This window comes from Heloderma suspectum, chromosome 3, assembly GCF_057233095.1.
Source record: "Heloderma suspectum isolate Gila_16-S chromosome 3, 16-S_ref, whole genome shotgun sequence".
Classification (NCBI taxonomy): Eukaryota; Metazoa; Chordata; class Lepidosauria; order Squamata; family Helodermatidae; genus Heloderma; species Heloderma suspectum.
Genome location: NC_139460.1, coordinates 243,308,084 through 243,327,907, shown reverse-complemented (window position 1 = coordinate 243,327,907; position 19,824 = coordinate 243,308,084). Strand labels below are relative to the sequence as shown.

Genomic DNA, 19,824 nt, shown 5'->3' with positions numbered 1-19,824 from the left:
CATATATATATATATATTTTAACTTTGCAGAAATCGGAAGTGAATTCTTGGATTATCCCAGTCATCCAGGGATTTGTTCAGATTGAAGAGCTTGTAGTTAATTATAATGAAGCATCTGATGAGGAGAAAAGCAGTCCTGAGACTCCACCACCAGAGTCTGTGTGTGTGGATGATATTCACCCATGTTTTCTTGTGGCACTTATCTCACGTCGAAGCCGCCACAGAGCTGGTAAGCACATGTAGTCCAAGTTCTTAAGGAACTGAATGTATGTAGCCTGTTACGTGATCTGAACAAAGTAGTATCAGAGTGGTTAAACTCCAGATCCGTAGGAGGTTCATGACAAGGATTTCTGCAAGAGCCCTGTAGTAAGGGAAGGTCAGACAGACATAGGGAAGGGCTGTCTACGGTTTGCTAGGTGGGAGGTGTTGCAGATTCCAAGAGAACTAGTCCCTGGTATGAAAGGGAAGGCTAGCCTCTATTTGTATCTAAAGGGATACAACAGTTTGTAGGCCAGAAGTAACCATTTTGCTCTGTGGGCTATATGGGCTGAGTGTGGCCAGTCCTGACAAGAACTCTCTCCTGCAAAATTGGGATAATGAACAGCAAAACAGTAGAAAATTCTCTATTGCAGTAACACTTAGCCAGGCGTGCATTGTTAGGGTCTAAATAAGCTTTTATCATGGAGAAAACTTTTGAGTATGATCACCGAAAACATCAACCTAGCATTGCTAGGGTAAGGGGCTATTTGAAAGAATTTGAAAGTAATACTGTAATAACTCCCAAGAGTGCTCACTTCTTGAGTCCTGTGTTGGAACCAATGATGTGTCGGAACACTTTGAGGAAAATAAGCTGAGCAAACTAACTCTAGGAGGGAGAAACAAACTGAATGTATATCATGTTTTTATTACTGTTCCTGATTTATACAACAGTAAATAAAGCAAGCACTGATGAACAGCTTGAAATTTTGTGATGTCTGCCAAATAGCAGTTGTAGTAAAACAAGATTGTGGTAAAAAAGTTCAGGTGACATTGACCTGGTTTGCATGTAATGACAAACCATGGTTTGTTGAATCATGGATTGTCATTATGTGCAAACCCAGAACTATGGATTAACTATGGGTTGTTAAACAACCCATGAAGAGAACCCATGGTTTGTTGTTGGGTTGTGAACTGTGGGTTGTTTAAACCATGGGTTATTGTTAGTTATGAACCCAGAATTGTGGGTTATTCATGGCTTGTTTCGCCAGACTACAGAGGCAGAGGGCAAGAGCAGTCAAAAAACCTTTATATGCCAGTACTGCAGTGCCACAAAGGCAGTTGGGATACAGGGAGGGAGCGGGTGAAGGAGAGGAGAAACAATCCAGAGACTGAGAAAACATACCATGGTTTCAATCATCTCCCAGACAAACTCTGAGTAGGGCAACGAACCATGGTTTAAATAAACCATGGGTTAGTGTTACATGCAAATCTGGTTTAAGTCTGAAATTTATTTCTGCTTTCCTAGTTGTCTTGATTTTGACTGGGATTAAAGTACTATATTTCACAAATTTGTTTTCCAATTACACTGATTTTCAATTTCCTGATTCTTCTGTCTATTTTGGGGACAGTGATAGGTACTTTATCCTTTCCAAGCTACAGTTCTGAGATCCCTCTGACCTAGTGAAGGAGGAAAAAAACAATGGCTGTGTTTGGATGATCATGAGGGTGAAAGAAGCCATCGTGGCTTGTTCCCCTGAGCATGCTGTGTGCGCAACTGCAATTTGCATAATTACCCATGATGCAGTGTGGGTTCCCATGTCATCTGATCCTGGCATGGTGTGTGGCGGGGGATGGCTTCTTACTAATGCCACAATCCCTACTACAAGCCAAGGGTTGTAATGTGGGTAAGAAGTCATCCCTGCTGCGCTCCATGCCAGGTTCGGACAACATGGCAACCTGCGCTGCATCGTGGGTAGCTATGGAAATCGTGGTCACGTGCAGGGCACGCATGGTGGTGGTGGGAAAAGACACGATGTCTTCTTTTGCTCCCACGATCGTCTGAACCCAGTCTATGGCTTGAATCTAAGATAACTTAAGGAATTAATGGAAGGAAAATTTCCTGACCCTTCCTCCTTGCTGCAGTCACCTGTGTTCCCTGAAAAGCTTATCTGGAGGTTAAAGGCACCCTCTTGAGCAACATGAAATGGGTGTGTGGGGGGGCTGCTGGGAGGAGGAGTGAATGGGAAACATTCCTTCTGTGAACTTCCTTAAGTTATCGTAAGGTCGAAGCCAATCGCTTTATTATCAAGAACTATTGAATATACAGAAACCTAGAAACAATTACATATTTCTAATTTCTCTTGCTGATGGGCTATTTGGCAGACATCACAAAATGTCCAGCTGTTCACCAGTGCTTGCTTTATTTACTGTTGTATAAATCAGGAACAGTAATAAAAACATGATATACATTCAGTTTGTTTCTCCCTCCTAGAGTTAGTTTGCTTAGCTTATTTTCCTCACAGTGTTCCAACACATCATTGGTTTTATGAAAATTGCTTTGCTTTTATAATAAGGAAATTATATTTGATTCAATGCAGTTTTTTGAATTTACAAAATTGATTTTTTTTTCACCTCAGCACTTTAATCCCCCCTCCCCCGGAAATCGACTGCACGGTTAACCTACTGGTAGCAGTTTCAGTCTTGATTCCCAGAGAGGTAGCTATATTGCAGCAGAAATTGTTGATTGGAGATTTTGATCTCTTTAACTTTGGGCTCTCATGAAGTAATATTAAAATTTACCAGATGGGAATTATATGGACAAATGCTGTGTATGGCATTTCCATTAAAGTCCTTTGTCCTTCTTGAGAATTCTTTCTTTATTTTCCAGGGATGCGTTACAAACGAAGAGGGGTTGATAAAAATGGGAATGTGGCAAATTACGTGGAGACTGAACAATTGATTCATGTCCATAACCACACCCTCTCTTTTGTTCAGACAAGAGGCTCTGTGCCTGTGTTCTGGAGTCAGGTTGGTTATAGGTACAATCCCCGGCCACGACTGGACAAATGTAAGTGTTGGCAAATTATCAGTAGCTTGTGCTGTTACTAAACTATTCAATGGACTTAAGATTTTATTGCTGACTATTAGCTTTATTTCATCAGCAGTGGAGGTGGTTACTTCACATGTATCTGGAGACTTTGTCATTGCTGTCATTTCCATGGTTATATTGTTCCATGACATAGTAAACTTCTGCCCATATGGTTCAGTTTTTCATGTGTTTGACAACTCAGGGGATGAGCACCACTTATGTATTGTGGGTAAATACTGTAAAACTGAGCAATATAGTGAAAATTTTATATATTCTTAGAGTGTCATGGGAACATCCATTGTGTTCTAGATACATATCAAGAAGGGGTTTGGTTTAGTAACATGAGCCTGGTATCCTTTTGTGGAAGCAGTCACTTGGCAAATTAAATCTCTGGCATCTTGAAACTCACATCTGTGATGTGCAAATTCCACCATATTTTTATTTTCCTTGTCTTCCTCCATATTTGAAATTTGGATTATTTAACATTTTAGTTCATCTAAATTATAAACAGAGTTAAGTCTGTTGCCATTAGCTGAGCTAACAAACTATTTTTGAATATGGAGTCAGACCAATGGCCCATCTGTTTCAATATAGTTAAATCTGACATACAGAAAGTTTTGAATGTGGCTGTCAAGCTAGATCAGTTGAAGCCCTGCTGCTTCAGATCCTGTCATTGAATTAAGGTGCCAGTGAACTCGAGTTGCACTCTGCCACTGAGTGTTGGTTTACCACTCTCTTCCCTATAACACACAACTACTCAAGTAAAGAAGAGAAACTAAATCACATTCTTGCATGCATGACATTGGAGGGGATCTTAAAATACCTACAAAAGTACTGAGTTTACTTTTTAGATTTTCCTGTTGCAAGGGCACATCTGCACAGGGCTTTTGTTTAGGGAATTACATGCACTTATTCAGTGCACCTGAGCTTTGTCACCTCCACTGGTAGTAAATATGGGTTTTATCCACTCACTGGGATAATAGCAAGGGCCAGCATTAGTTGTGGAATTGGAATTTGATGGGAAGTTAGTATGTAGTTCTGCATTGTGTCAGAACTTTTAGGCAGACCTCTTCAGAATGTTTGGTGTGGCACTGAACTGGAAGCAGAAGTTTCCATGGAAAATGTCTTGATACTTATTTATTTCACCAGAAATGACCATGTAATCACTTAACTGTAATTTCTTAGTTTTCTTAAATGGCTTTCCACAGAGTCTTGCGCATATATGCTTCTATTATGGTTGTGCAGCAGTACTCTGATACACTTAAATGTGACTATTACATCCCCCACCTTCCATTCACAATGGTGCTTTCCTTTGCAGGTGAAAAGGAAACTATCCCTTATTTCTGTGCACATTTTGAAGAGCAATTAAAAATTTATACAAAACAGGTGAGTTTGGCAGTCTCTGACTTTACTGGTTACTACTGCTAACAAAAACAAAGGCAGTAGTAGTAACAACAATAGAGAATGTGAGAATATTCTTGGGCATACAACAGTTGAATGCCTGAAAGCATTACATTTATTGCTGCTGCCCAGATCTGTGTGTATGTGCCCTTTTCTCCCAGCTGTGCTGTATAGCTACTCTTAGGGGGAAAGAAATATGTGCTAGCTGTTAGTTTCTGGGTTGTATCTAATTAGTTTTGCACTAGCGGAAAATACTTCCACTCATGCGAGGCAAGGCCAATCCCCTTCTTCTTAGTGCAGCCCTCTGTGCCATATCCCATACTGTTCCAGAAAGTGTCTCAACCTACCAGAGCAGCTCTTTGGCGGCATGGGAAGTTTCAGTGGATAGGAGAAATCATAGGAAGTTGAGTGCTTTGCCTTGCACAAACAGAAATAGCTCGAAGCCCTCTGTTCAGTGTGCTCTAATTGGCTGATAAAGCGGTTTTATGTGTAGTGACTTGATAGTATGATGGCACTATAAAGGACATAAAGTATTGATGGAGCTCCTTGCATGCATTGAGAGAGTGCTTAATAGTCCCCTAGAAATAAGCACCCGAGAATTCTCCCAGACTAAGTTTTTTGCCATTTACCAAACCCCTAATACCTGGAATCTCTATGCAAATGTACATACTTGCTTGCTTTCCATAATTTTTATACGTGTTTGCATTTATGTTTTGCTAACTTTAAACAGATTATCATTAACTTGGTGGACCAAGCTGGACGAGAGAAAATTATTGGTGATGCTTACCTTAAACAGGTTTTACTGTACAACAATCCAAGCCTTACGTATGTTTCATTTGACTTCCATGAACACTGGTAAGACATTCAAAAATACCTTACCCTAGCAATTTAATACTAAAATGCTAAACCATAATATGATGTTGTCTTTGTACATGCTTCTTGTAAGCTGGTATAGTATGAGAAATGTTCTTCAGGGTTTAAGTTGACAGCTTTTTCTTCAGGTGCCTCTGTGAATGATGCGAATGAAGAATTTTAAGGTTTTTGTAAACTGTCTCTTTGAAATATTGTCTTTATAAAATGTTTGGATAAGTGTTTTCTTTTATGTATTTGACACCAGACAGAGAGGATTTGGGCATGTGGTTGTTCCACCCACTTCCAGTTTACCAAGTGTAAATAAAAAGTGGACGCAGCTGTCCAGTTTTATTCATTTATGGCTTGTTTTGTAGCAGATGGTAGAAAACATGTTGAAAAAAAACTGAGGATATTATTGTTTCAGGGTTGGGGTGATATAAGCTGTACGTTCCTTTAGTAAAAATCATAGTAAGTTGTGTTTTCTTTGTACCTTTTAGCCGTGGAATGAAGTTTGAAAATGTTCAAACGTTAACAGATGCCATTTCAGACATCATCACTGATGTGAAGTGGTGCTGGTTGGTATTAATATGTTCCCTTTTTTCTGAAAATAGAGAATAAACTACATAAAAATAACTTGTCCCTTCCACTTTTGTAATGGTGCATAAGTAGTTTGGATGAGTGGAGGCTTGGGCATCCCCATTCATAGTCTTCATCCAGTGTAATATAATCTTCTCCATAAAGCCAGGGTGTTAAACCTCTTTCAGCCTGAGGCCTGAATTCCATTTTGAAGAAGTTTTGGGGGGCCAAAGGGGCAGGGCCAAACATTCTAGCACATTTTATCTTAAAATTCTTACAGTAATTCAGCCACAGGAGAGCCATTTCAAACTTTTAGAATGGGGAAAAACTGAACAAAACCCTGGAGGGCCTGAGGACCTGCATCCCTGCCACAAAGCATGATACAGTTACATCACATAGCATGTAAATGCTGTAAGTGCCCTTTTCCATGGGCAGGAAATGAATGGTTCTCTAAACAGTTTTCTATACTTTTCCTATGGCATGAAAAAATTATCCACAAATAGATGAACACTGGAGACTAGTTTTTTTTTTCATTAAGAGCATGATTCTCCTCTTTAAGGAATATAGAATAGTCCTATTTTAAGCTGCTTAATTATTTTACTTTTACTGTTACTTTACATTTTGTAAGGGTGGACCAAGCTGGTGTGATTTGTAAGCAGGAAGGAATTTTCCGGGTTAACTGTATGGATTGCCTAGATCGAACCAATGTTGTCCAAGCTGCTATTGCCCGTGTAGTTATGGAACAGCAGGTATTATGACTATTACAACTTCAGTGATTATAAATGCATAATAAGAACAGTGTGAAATGTGATTGATCCTTAGCTAGTAGGCAAATACGGAAATATGTGCATTGTCTATGTTTAAGTTGGTCTAGAATGATTCTTCTAATGCAAAGCATGAGTTTACTGGACAACACTAATTCTAGGATACAGGGACGACTTCCTTTATTATGGTTGTTTAGATGATGTTGAATTGTAAATCCGTCCTATTATAAAGGATGGTGAACAGCATTCTTCTAGCAAACACACACTTACAGATGGTAGTCTACCACCTCTTGGAGAATCTGACTTTTTTGAGAATTCATCTCTGGATGTGAAGAGATGGCTGAAAAACTGGCTTAGGTCTCCATGGTTAACACACGAGAAGAACTTAATAAACTTGTTTTCTCTAGCTCCAGGGGAAAAGTATTATAGCATTACTATTTAAGCAGGATTACACTCTTTAAAATTATGGTACTTAGTAATAACAAATAAATTAAATTCCAGTTGAAAAAGTTGGGTGTGATGCCACCAGAACAACCATTACCAGTGAAATGCAATCGAATCTACCAGATCATATGGGCTAACAATGGTGATGCCATAAGCAGACAGTATGCTGGAACAGCAGCTTTAAAGGTAAAAACATCTTTCTTGAAGTAGAAACAAACAAACCCATTTCTGCAACCCTTCTCAGTGTCCTGAATTGATCTTCAGCATATAACAGGAGTAATTTACACTGCATATGTATGCACTTCTTTTTGTCTTATTAGGCAGTTCACATCTATAGAGGTAGTATGAGTTATTCAAACAAGGATAGCTTACTCTGCATTTTGACAGGCTGGTAAAGGCTGATGTTAATGTCCTCTTGATTTGTGGTATATCATCTTGAAGGAAGGGCTAATTTAAAGCCAGTTCTTAAAGATGAGTGATACAATGATGTCACCTTCTACCTGATTGAATATTCGCTGTGTGGCTTAATCATCCTAGGGGGCTGTGCATATGGTACTTTATCTAGCGTCAGCTCCACTGTTCTATTTTGCCTCTAGTTGCACATTTCATCGTCAGATTTTATGGTTTAAATAATGTGTTTGATAACTGAATTAATATGGTCTAAATGTTAGAAGGAGTTGCATTTTAGCAAAGCAACTTGTCTTTAGAATTACTGAGTAATATTCCTTGCCTATGGGAGATGGTTCTGTTTGAGAAACACTGCTCACAAGACTGACGTTTTTATTATGTTCCTGTGCTGAAAATAGCCTTAAAAATGAAGTGTACATTCATTCATTCATTCATTTATTGCAATAAATGACTTGATTGTCTTGTTTAAAATTTCAGGATTATTTTGACTAAGTTAGGCTTTTCGGAGTTGAGATTTTATGCATTGTATTGTATTTTGTTTTCAATAGCCATTACTTCAAGTATGACCACCCTGAAATAAACAAGATCATATGACATTGTCAGTCACACATACACAAGATACCCTTGACTTTAGACTGTGTTTTTATTGTGCTGCATGTATTGAACCTTGGCACTGAAGCAAATCATGTATGTTGTGCAGATCTTAGTGTTACTATTATTGTTTATCAGCCTTCCCCAACCTGGCGCCCTTCAGGTCATGCTGGCTGGAAATGATGAGAGTTGTAACTGGACATATCTGGAAGGCAGCAAGTTGGGCAAGATTGCTTATTTAGCCCTCTGCAAACATATTTTACAGAGAAAGGACAGCTTTCAAATGGTGATTTTGAAATGTCTGATTTTAGTATAAGAAATTAAGTTTAATCTGAAATGTCACTTTCCAGTTCTGAAATGTGTATGTTCCTCAAAGCATTAGAAAGTCTTGAAAGTTGAGAACTATCAAGTAAAATGTCTGACATATAAATAACTACCACATTGAATTATTCAAGGATGTGTTTTGTGTAATAGGGTGACTTCACAAGGACTGGTGAAAGGAAGCTGGCAGGAGTTATGAAAGATGGAGTTAACTCCGCAAATAGATACTACTTAAACCGCTTCAGGGATGCTTATAGGCAGGCAGTCATAGGTAATATAGTTTCAGTATTATTCCTATACTGAATAATTGTCTAATATGTATCTCTTGAATTTTCATTTGGCTTTTTTTTTTTAAAGATTAAGCTTATGTGGATTTATGTTATATGAATTTGCAGCATGGTGAGGAAACATTATTTTGGAGACTCAGCTGTACTATTCAGTTGGTCAAAATCTTATTTTGTATATTTTTAAAAAATATGAACTGGGCTGGCCCATTTTATTTGATTTTTCTAGAAGTATTAGGAATAGATTTTCTTCCATCTCCAACAAATTTATGTTTTAATACTTCGATCTTCATTAAAAACACATTTACCATTTTTGGAAAAATGAATACGTTGGTCCAGTTCTCAAATTATGGTGGAAGGCAGGGAGGGCTTAGTGAAATCCATAAGCCCCACCCACTGATGCCTCCTTGTAGGTTAGGGGGCATTGCAAAAGATAAGGGAACCAGATCTCTCTGCCCCCCACTCTGATTCAAGCACTGTTTTGCTTGTCATGTGGAATAATTTTAAAATATATTTAAATCCCAAATCTCTGAGGTATAACTTATTTAAGGCCACCCATTTTAAGGCTAACTCATTTTAAAGCCACCCAGTTTTTCTTCCTCTAATCTTCTGATATCTTACTCTTGGGCCATCAGTATACCTTCTGTGATTACCTTCTGTGCTTTTTGTGTAGATTTAATGCAGGGTATTCCTGTGACAGAGGATCTCTATTCCATATTTACAAAAGAGAAAGAACACGAAGCCCTGCACAAGGAAAACTTGAGGAGTCATCAGGAACTGATTAGCCAGTTATTGCAAAGTTACATGAAATTGCTTTTACCAGATGATGAAAAATTCCATGGCGGCTGGGCACTTATTGACTGTGACCCAAGGTATGCAGAATCTATGGTTATACTGATCATATAATACTGTGGTATTATTAAATGTGTCATGAGATGGTACAGTGGCAATGGGGAGGGAGATGAGCCTTAATAATTTTTATGCAATTGGTTCGCAACACAGCCTCCCTCAACCTAGCAAACCTCCAGATGTGTCAGGTTACAATTCCTAGCATGGCCATGCTGTCTGGGGATGATGGGAGTTATAGCCTGACACATCTGGAGGGTGCTAGGTTGGGGAAAGCTAGTATAATGAGTCCTGTATTGTGAATTACATTGGTCAACGTGGAGTTGTTAGTAAATGCTAAAAACTGACGTTACTAGAAAACAAGAGACTGCAGACCAAGATCGATTATCTGTGCTGGATACAGAACTTCCAGATTACGTTATCAAGCCCTCACTGTATTCACTATCTGGCACTCTGAAACTTAAAGGCCTGAAACTTAAAGAAACTTATAAGTTATCTCTTTGGTGTGGTAGCTATGTACTCATGCATGGATCCTATGCTGGTTTCAGTTATTCATGGTTTGAGTAATCTCCAGATTAGATTACTGTAATACTTTATACATGAGACTGCCTTTGAAGACGGTCAGAAACCTCAATTAGTTCAAAATATGGTTGCAAGATTCCTGAGACTGGGTGTTTTGATCATATTTATGCTGATGCTTAGTCAATTGCGCTGATCCATTTCCAGACCCAGTTCAAAGTATTGGTTTGATCTTTAAACCTCTTCAGGGCTTACTCTCTTAGAAATATATAGTAATTGAGAACTTGCATTCTTGATAACAAAACTTTGAACTAAGCAAGGCATCTGTAAATACAGTTCATTGTGTTCATAATAACGTAACTAATGATTACCTTCTTACTAGTTGCAGGATGTAAACCATCACTTGCATTATTGTAAAATACTGTGTTTATTTTTGTTTAGCCTCATGGACGCTACTCATAAAGATGTGGATGTTCTTCTTCTGCTTTCTAACTCTGCCTATTATGTAGCCTAGTAAGTAACAGTCTGTTTCACACATTGAAAACAAAGATGCCAGGACATCTTAGCTACTTTTTTTTTACTGCATTGTAATAGGATTCAGGGACAAGTCAACCCAGATCTAACTCAAGGCATTGATGTTTCTTTGTCTAGTTATGATGATGAAGTAGATAAAGTAAATCAGTACCAAAGGCTGAGCCTTGAAGATTTGGAGAGGATAGAAATAGGTAAGACTCAAAAGCCATTGCATTTTAATGCATTCTGTCCCCATTTCTTGCTGAGATCATTGTGGTAATTGAAACAATCATTGAAAATGTATGAATAACAGTTTGAAAGATTTTTCCTTCTCATATATTGAGCATCTAGTATTTGTTCTTTGTATTTATATACCCCATTCCTGCCAAAGCAGTCAATGTGATTAGTTTAAAAGAAAAGCTAAGACATAAAATCCATTAGGGATATTTGTATTTATTTATTACTTCTATATCCCATCTTTCCTCAAGGTGGCATACATTGTTCTCTCTCCTTCCCATGTATCGTCGCAAAAGTTGTGTTAGGCTGGCAGATAGTGACTGGCCCAAGATCACCCAGAGATTTTCATGGCTGAGTGGAGATTTGAACCTGGTTCTCCCCAGTTCATCTGTCACTCTATCCACTATGCCACCCTGGTGCGGGGAGGGAAGAGGAAAATCAGCAAATCCATTATTCCATCTGTTTCATAAGCCGCTGCTCAATGCAGGAATCCAAGTCAGAGCATCCCTGACAGATGGCTGTCCAGCCTCGTCTTGAATGCCTCCAGTGTGGGAGAGCCCACCACCTCCCTAGGTAATTGGTTCCATTGTCGTATTGCTCTAACAGTTAGGAAGTTTTTCCTGATGTTCAGCCAGAATCTGGCATCCTGTCACTTGAGCCCATTATTCCGTGTCCTGCACTCTGGGATGATCGAGAAGAGATCCTGGCCTTCTTCTCTGTGACAACCTTTCAAGTACTTGAAGAGCGCTATTCTATTTCCCCTCAGTCTTCTCTTCTCAAAGCTAAACATGCCCAGTTCTTTCAGTCTCTCTTCATAGGGCTTTGTTTCCAGTCCCTTGATTGTCTTTGTTGCCCTCCTCTGAACCCTCTCCAGTTTGTCTGCATCCTTCTTAAAGTGTGGTGCCCAGAACTGGACACAGTACTCCAGATGAGGCCTAACCAGTGCTGAGTAGAGGGGAACTAGTACTTCCCGGGATTTGGAAGCTATGCTTCTATTAATGCAGCCCAAAAGAGCATTTGCCTTTTTTGCAGCCACATCACATTGTTGGCTCATATTCAGCTTGTGATCAACAACAATTCCAAGATCCTTCCCGCTTGTAGTGTTGTTGAGCCACGTATCCCCCATCTTGTAACTGTACCTTTGGTTTCTATTTCCTAGGTGCAGAACTTGGCATTTATCCCGATTAAATGTCATTCTGTTGTTTTCTGCCCAGTGCTCCAGTCTATCCAGATCACTTTGAATTTTGTTTCTGTCTTCCAGAGTATTAGCTATCCCGCCCAATGTTGTGTCATCTGCAAATTTGACCAGCATTCCCTGCACCTCCTCCTCCAATTCATTAATAAAAATGTTGAAGAGCACTGGGCCCAGGACTGAGCCCTGCGGTACCCCACTCGTTACCTCTCCCCAGTTTGAGAAGGTCCCATTGATAAGCACTCTTTGAGTCCGATTCTGTAGCCAACTGTGGATCCACCGGATCGGTGTTTCATCTAGCCCACTTTGAGCTAGTTTGCTCATCAGGATATCATGGGGCACTTTGTCGAAAGCTTTGCTGAAGTCGAGGTATATTATGTCTACAGCATTCCTACGGTCCACAGGGGAGGTGACTTGATCAAAAAATGAGATCAGATTTGTCTGGCAGGATTTGTTCTTGACAAATCCATGTTGGCTTCGAGTAATCACTGCATTGTTTTCAAGGTGTTTACAGATGGATTGCTTTATCATCTGCTCCAGAATTTCTCCCAGGATTGATGTCAGACTGACTGGTCTGTAGCTCTGAGGTTCCTCCTTTTTACCCTTTTTGAAGATAGGGACAAGATTAGCCCTCCTCCAGTCATCTGGCACTTCACCCATCCTCCATGATTTTTCAAAGAGAATAGACAGTGGTTCTGAGAGTTCTTCTGCCAGTTCCTTTATGACTCTAGGATGCAGTTCATCTGGCCTGGAGATTTGAACTCATTCAAAGTAATTAGGTGTTCCTTGACCATATCGATGTCAAGCTGCAATCCTGCCCCTTCAGCCTGTACTTGCCTTTGCCAGGGGGGTCATAGACCCTCTTTTGGGAGAAGACTGAGCCAGAGTAGGAATTGAGCACCTCTGCCTTTTCTTTGTCATCTGTTATCTTTTTGCCATTCTTATTTAATAGCTGAACCACTATTTCTTTCCTCTGTCTTTTACTATGCATGTAGCTGAAGAAAGCCTTTTTGTTTTTTTTTAAGCATCCCTCGCTAACCTCAGCTCGTTCTCAGCTTTAGCCTTCCTGACGCTATCCCTGCAATTCTGTGCTACCTGCCTGTACTCTTCCATTGTTACTTTGCCTTCTTTCCACTTCCTGTATGTGTCCCTTTTTGTTTTCAGGTCATCTCTTAGCTTTTTGTGAAGCCACATTGGCTTCTTCTGTTGTCTTCCACCTTTTCTTCTTGTTGGAATTGTTTGTAATTGTGCCTTGAGAATTTCCTTTTTTAAAAGCTCCCACCCATCATGGACTCCTTTTCTCGTTAGAGTCGCTTGCCATGGGACCTTACTGATCATTGTTCTGAGTTTATTAAAATCAGCTTTCCTAAAATCCAGGGTACGCGTTTTGACTACACTTGGCTTTAGCTTCCCTTAGAACCAAGAACTGAAGTACAACATGGTCACTTTCCCCCAGAGTTCCTGTAACTGCTACTTTATCCACTAAGTCATCTCTGTTGGTTAGGATCAAGTCAAGGATAGTCAATCCTCTAGTTCCTTCATCTTCTTTCTGTAGGAGGAAGTTATCCGCCACACAAGTCAGGAATTTCTTGGAGGGGCCATGTTTTGCAGAATTTGTCTCCCAACAAATATCGGGGAAATTGAAGTCCCCCATTACTACTACATCATGCTTCCTTAAAACATTGGCTATTTGCTTTTCAAAAGTTTCATCCTCATCTTCTCCTTGATTGGGTGGCTGGTAGTAGACTCTGACCACCAGGTTCCTTTTATTCTTTGCTCCATGTATTTTGATCCAGATGTTCTCGATGGGGCCACCAAGCTCATCCTCCTGTATTTCTGTGCAGAGATATGTATTTTTCACATATAGTGCAACCCCACCTCCCTTTCTGTTCCTCCTGTTCTTTTTGAACAAGTTATATCCTTCAGTTGCTGTATTCCAGTCATGAGAGTCATCCCACCAAGTCTCAGTTATACCTTGGGAAGTTATAATCTTTGGGAAGTTATAATATTTGGGAAGTTCATTCTTTGTTCCTAAAAATGCTGATGCTTTTTAAAAAGGACCTGAACCAACTCTCTTTGGGAAGCCCAAGTTCTCGTGCATGAGGCTCCATTATAAATACAAAGATGCAAGTGGATATTTCCATACCCTTAGAGCTGTGATGCGCAACCCTGAAGAGGATGGAAAAGGTAACATGCTACTTTTTAGAAGAGATGCATACCACTCTTCTAGATGTTTCTCAGCTTTGTGTATAGGGGATATAATTAAATATATGAATTTAGTTGGATACCTAAGTATTTAGACAATAAAATTTTCCATAAGAACTTAAGTGAAAACAAAAGGGAAAGGAAACCAAACAAACACCTGTTTCAGAGTTTGGCTTTACTGAGATAATTACCAAGATTATAGATGCTATCTCATTTAAGGGCGCTCAGTTCTGCCCCCACCCACAGCTTTCTCCCCTGCAGTCTATCCCTTCAGCTTGGCTCACTTCCAGTATCAGATCCTCCCTTCGAAGAAAAAATTTCTGTAGTAGGGACAGACTGCAGGGGTGAGAAGAGGGAGAGGGTTTAACATCCTGTGTGTGTATCCTCACCTGCTTTAGATGTGAATGGAGAGATGTGCGGTTAAGGATGTGGGTATGCCACCATCACAGTGAGGCCACATTCCCTCTTCTTCCTGACATGCTAGTCTTCTTTGGGAAGGGATTTTTTTAATTCTTTATTTAATCGTGTGCACTCCTACCCACAGTCTGAAATTGTACATCCCAGATGCAGGATTACCACCTCAGTGAGAGGTAGGCCAAAGATGCCATTAGTAATTCTCATCCCCCTTAAACTTAATTCTTGTTTCCTTTATGAATAACAGGAAATAGCCCTAATTCTGTTGTGTTTGTGTTCAATTATATGGCTGCATTAATGTGTAAATCACTTAGCACAAAACGTGGTAGGAAGATGGTCTCTCATTTCATTTTCCTTATGTTAAAACAGCTCTTTCATTGGAAACCTAAACTGTATGCTGGCATTGAGCTTGGACACCTGAGGATTAAAAGTGTGGTGGGGGTGATGGTATACAGCAAGCCCCACCCCAACTTCCCCATGCATCCGGCTTCTCTGTAGATCTTCGCGTATTGAACACAAAGGTCTGCAGGAGATTTGTAAGTGTGTTTAGCGGAACATGCTTACAAGGTTACCCATAGTCAGGGTTCCTGGTATCAGACTGGTTTGTAAGCATGTTCCACCAAACACACTTACAAAACTGCTGTGGGCTTGAGTACTAAACATACAAAAGGTCTTTATAGAGGCAGCCACATACCTTGGGGTTTGGGGGGCAGGGCATGATGCATGCCTTTGGGCCCTGGCCGTTAATTCTCATGTGTGCAGGCTGAATGTCTGCATAGGGCTCTGTTGAAAAGTCACTTGTTGAAAAGCTTCACCTAAATGAGAGGTAACTAGCATCTAAAATACTTTATTCAAGAACATGGTGGATTAATAATTTGTATTTCAGACACTCTTCAGTGCATTGCAGAGATGCTGAGAATCACAAAACAAGCCATGGACTTAGATGTGCCCATTATTGAGAAAAAACTAGAGAGGTGAGTTGTGCTTTTCCCTTCCATGAATTCTCAGAGCCCGAATTCACTTGGGTCATAACACTTGTACTGGTTGCTTACAGCAGTTGTCCTCTGACTTTAGTAACAAAGGGCTATCTGCATGTACATGCTAAATAAGGCATAATTCCCATCTGCAGATTTTTGGTACTATGTCCTGGGGGGGGGGGGGGGGAGGTGACTTTAAAACTATTTAACATAGGTGTTGGATGAGCTGGGCTGCAAGTATCCAAATGGTTTGCTTTTTCTCTCCCAGTACCAACAGATTCTCTCCTGCAGTAGGTTCTGGATATGGGGAAGGAAGGTGACCTTCAGTGTCTAGCTCAGTAAAAAAATAGTCAGTAGAAGTTATGGTATGCTTAAGCCCCATTAAAAAAATTATTCTGTACTAGAATATACTGTCAGTAAGGTATTGGAGGTAGTTCTGTTTGTGTATAACAGAGGAAGTTATTAATCTTCTCAATTCTGCAGGAAGAGCAGTAAACCCCATGAGGACATCATTGGCATTAGATCTCAGAACAGAGGCTCCTTGGCTCAGGGGAAGAACTACTTAATGAGCAAGTTCTCATCTCTTAATCAGAAAGTGAAACAAACCAAATCCAATGTAAACATCAGCAACCTTAGAAAGCTGGGGAGCTTTACAAAGCCTGAAGTGAAAGTCAACTTCTTAAAGCCCAATCTGAAGGTAAATCTTTGGAAATCTGACAGTAGTCTTGAAACCATGGAAAATCCTATGACAGATGCTAAAGTCAATATGGAATCAGACATTGAGATTTCCTCAGATAACGACTCATTCCATTCAGATGACTTCCTTACAAATTCTAAATCCGATGATGATCAGCAATTCATGGACTCCTTAGAGAATGTGGGACAGATAGATTATGTCCTACCTAGTTGTGGTATCATTGCCTCTGCTCCTCGGCTAGGCAGTCGGTCCCAGTCTATAAGCAGCAGTGATATCAACATTAGCATCCCTGTTCCTTCAGAAACCCATGTTGCACAGTATGGAGATCAACCTAACAAGTCTGAACCTGAAGGCAAAGAATCTCAAACTCCTTCCACTGACACTGCAGTGGTGGAGTTCACTAAGCCAATAGATGTTTACTGCTACAGATTTGTACAGGATGCTCAAGTTAAGATGACCAGTGTTTCAGAAATGGAGATTGGTTCTCAAGAACCCCAGCAAGAAGCAGATCTCGTTAGCAATAATGCTCCTAAGAAAACAGAACCTTGTTTGGGAAGAACTAATGAGGCTCCTTCTAGACCATCAAAACTGGATGTACCATTTTCAGAAACGGGATCACAGTTCTTAGTGGTTGAACAGACTAATTCTTCTAGGTGTCATAATAGCCCAGGCTCTTCATCCAGTGCTCTTGAAGTTGAACCAGGGTTTCATATGACCCCTTCGCCAGCGGAGAGTAATGGCAGTAGGGCAGTCTCACCCTTTGCAAAGATCCGCAGCTCCATGGTCCAGGTGGCTAATATTACACAAGCTGGTTTGACCCAAGGGATCAACTTTGCAGTTGCTAAAGTGCAGAAGAGCCCAGTTGAACCAGAATCTGTAAATGAAATTCAACCAAATGAACTGAGAGAGATGTTTACACAGTGTCAGACGCGAATAATTCAGATCTAGAGCTCAGCTCTAATATCCAGTTGTACATATTGATAAACAAAAGGTTTGTAACATAACCCCTAGGGAGGAGGGGCAAACTGCCACTGAGTATTGGTATAAAAATGCCAATAACTATGTTTACAGAATGGTTTGGGAGAAGTTAAGTGGGTTCTGAACAGGTTTCAGAATTATCCTCTGGCAGCTGAGCTGGTGAAGGTTAACTATACTAAACAGGTAGCTCCTACACTGGTGGCCGATGTGCATGCTGTTAGTTTGAGTGATCAGTTGCACAATTAACTCTATGAGACCAGTTTTCATAGGTCTTCTGATTTATGTAGAGTATTTATATTGAGGGGCTGGTACTGAACACCTGTTACCTTATTAATCTTGCACTGTACCAGTGACTATTTTACTCACAAGATGACATCCTATTTATTTTTCAGACTAACTTTTTAATTTAATTTTTAAAATTTGTGTTCCTTGATCTAGTTGCATTCCTAAGGAAGGGATCTCTGCAAAGGGAGCATTTAAATATGTATGCATAAGAGTTTACTCTCCTTCCTCCTCCACCAATTCCTTGCTTCTTCCTACCTCTGTTAATCAATAGCTATGGTACTGTGGAGCAATCTAATATAGTAATATGTAAAATCTTGCAGGGCAGCTGCTGAAAGGGGTTTCTTAAGGAAAAAAAATCCTTAAAAAGCTTACAGTGTGTCTGGAAGGTAATGTGTGTCTTCTGTAATGGAACTGGCTCCTTGCTCTTAGACTACCACCTTTTTTTGGAGGAAAAACAGAGGTCTTTAACTTCAAAATAAATGCGGAATGTCAGGGATGTGCTATTGTGTTCATATGAGGAGACGTTGTATTGCCTAAACAAGTGGGAAAGGTCCAAAAAGAACATAACTGAAAACCTACTCACCCATAAAGTCATATTGCTGATATTTAAAACCAGATTAATGCAAAGTGTTTCAAAACAGTTATAGTAGTTGTAATGTGTTGAGACCCATTCTGGCTTTGTCACAGTACTGGCTGGGAATGAGGTTGCATTTAAATGTTTGCTTTGGGAATCTGATTCCAAAAGCCTGATGTGTACGAGGCAAATTCCTATAGCTCATGCTGTTGTTTCCCAGAGCAGTCTTGTGGCTGAAGTTATATAGTAGAGTGTAGCAATAGAAACAACAACATTGGATACTGCTATCTTGTGCTTCATAGCCTCAGTAGTCTTCATTCTAGAGCCAGGGTCTCTGTATGTTAGTACATGTGTACTATAGCTAGACTGCACGTACTGTTCTAAGCAGTTAACAAGTGTCATAGAAGTAGTATGTCTTTGAGTATCTCTACTATAACAGAAGTGATCATCAACTTAACCTGATTATCTTTTTTTTTTTTGTCTGATGCTTTTGATACCGTTTCCATTTTGTTATTTATTTCTTACTGCTGTAATGTGTATTCCTTTCTTGGAGTGTCTATATAAATTTGTGAGTATATTTAAAATAAAATAGCATTGTTTTAATGTGGGAGACCTATGGGGAATATTTTAATAAAAAAATTCAAATATGCATTTTGGTGTACATGGTTGAAAACAAGGAACTTTTTTAGATTTTCAGCTTTAAAGTATACATGCCTTTCCCTGTTATTGGTCTAAAACTGTCTTATCACTCTTCTTGATTCCTTTTAGATGTAGGCTACAGCATTAATCTCTCTAGCATTTGAGTTTTTAAATGATTATTTATGTATTTATTTATTTATTGCATTTCTATCCTGCCTTTTTTCCTCTTTCAAGGAACCCAAGGCAGCTTACATTATCCCTCCCCCTATCCATTTTCACAACAACACCCCTGTGAGGTAGGTTGGGCTGAGAGTCTGTGACTGCCCCAAAGTCACCCAGTGAGCTTCCATGGCTGAGTGGGGACTAGAACCCGGATCTCCTGGCTCCCGGTCCAACACTCTCACCACTACACCACACTGGCTGTCACTGATTTTGATAAAAATCCATGACTTTGAGGATACTTTCATGGTGGCATCTTGGTCCATTCCTTGGTGTGGTGGTTACCTCTGAGGGGACAACTGCATTCTAGCTGGCTGAGCTTACTTGCCTGGCCTTTCTAGGAGGCCATACCTTTCTAAGAGGTATGGCAACCCACCATACTACTGATAGCAAATTAAAGGGGTATCAGCCATGAATAAATGGAGAGACTTGCCATTGCTTTGCCTCAAGGAAAATATAAGGACTGAAAGGTATCAAGCAGTGGGATTGTAACCTGATTATACATTTTAGTATCTAATATTAGATATTCATGGAGTTTAGTTGATCAAATCCACTGAAATTTTCAGATTAAAATGGGTATGAAGGAAAAACATACTGTTCTTAGGTAACAAATATATAACAGGCACTAGTTGAGAGGACTCTCATCCTCTAAAAGAGATGCCTCTAAGATAGTGGCTGTGCTTGGATAATAAACTACTCACAGTAGCTTATTTTTAAATAACCCACAATGCCCCACCACATGAGCAGGCTAATAAGTTACTGTGAGTAGTTTATTGAGCTACTGTGCTTAACTTAATCTGAGTCATCCCCCACCCCCTGTC

The 19,824-nt window shown here is 39.8% G+C and overlaps 1 protein-coding gene across 1 annotated transcript in view; it reads left to right on the top strand.

Annotated features, from left to right (window-relative positions):
• INPP5F (inositol polyphosphate-5-phosphatase F) overlaps positions 1 to 18,794 on the top strand; it is a 58,324-nt gene extending 39,530 nt beyond the window's left edge. The window contains exons 7-20 of the mRNA XM_084846052.1: positions 31 to 229; positions 2,867 to 3,046; positions 4,386 to 4,453; positions 5,199 to 5,323; positions 5,818 to 5,895; positions 6,525 to 6,645; positions 7,162 to 7,290; positions 8,578 to 8,695; positions 9,382 to 9,580; positions 10,515 to 10,586; positions 10,725 to 10,798; positions 14,074 to 14,202; positions 15,521 to 15,608; positions 16,095 to 18,794. Coding sequence (XP_084702178.1) covers positions 31 to 229; positions 2,867 to 3,046; positions 4,386 to 4,453; positions 5,199 to 5,323; positions 5,818 to 5,895; positions 6,525 to 6,645; positions 7,162 to 7,290; positions 8,578 to 8,695; positions 9,382 to 9,580; positions 10,515 to 10,586; positions 10,725 to 10,798; positions 14,074 to 14,202; positions 15,521 to 15,608; positions 16,095 to 17,256 — 2,742 coding nt within the window. The 3' untranslated portion in view covers positions 17,257 to 18,794. The remainder of the gene's footprint in view (positions 1 to 30; positions 230 to 2,866; positions 3,047 to 4,385; positions 4,454 to 5,198; positions 5,324 to 5,817; positions 5,896 to 6,524; positions 6,646 to 7,161; positions 7,291 to 8,577; positions 8,696 to 9,381; positions 9,581 to 10,514; positions 10,587 to 10,724; positions 10,799 to 14,073; positions 14,203 to 15,520; positions 15,609 to 16,094) is intronic.
• Positions 18,795 to 19,824: the final 1,030 nt, after the last annotated feature.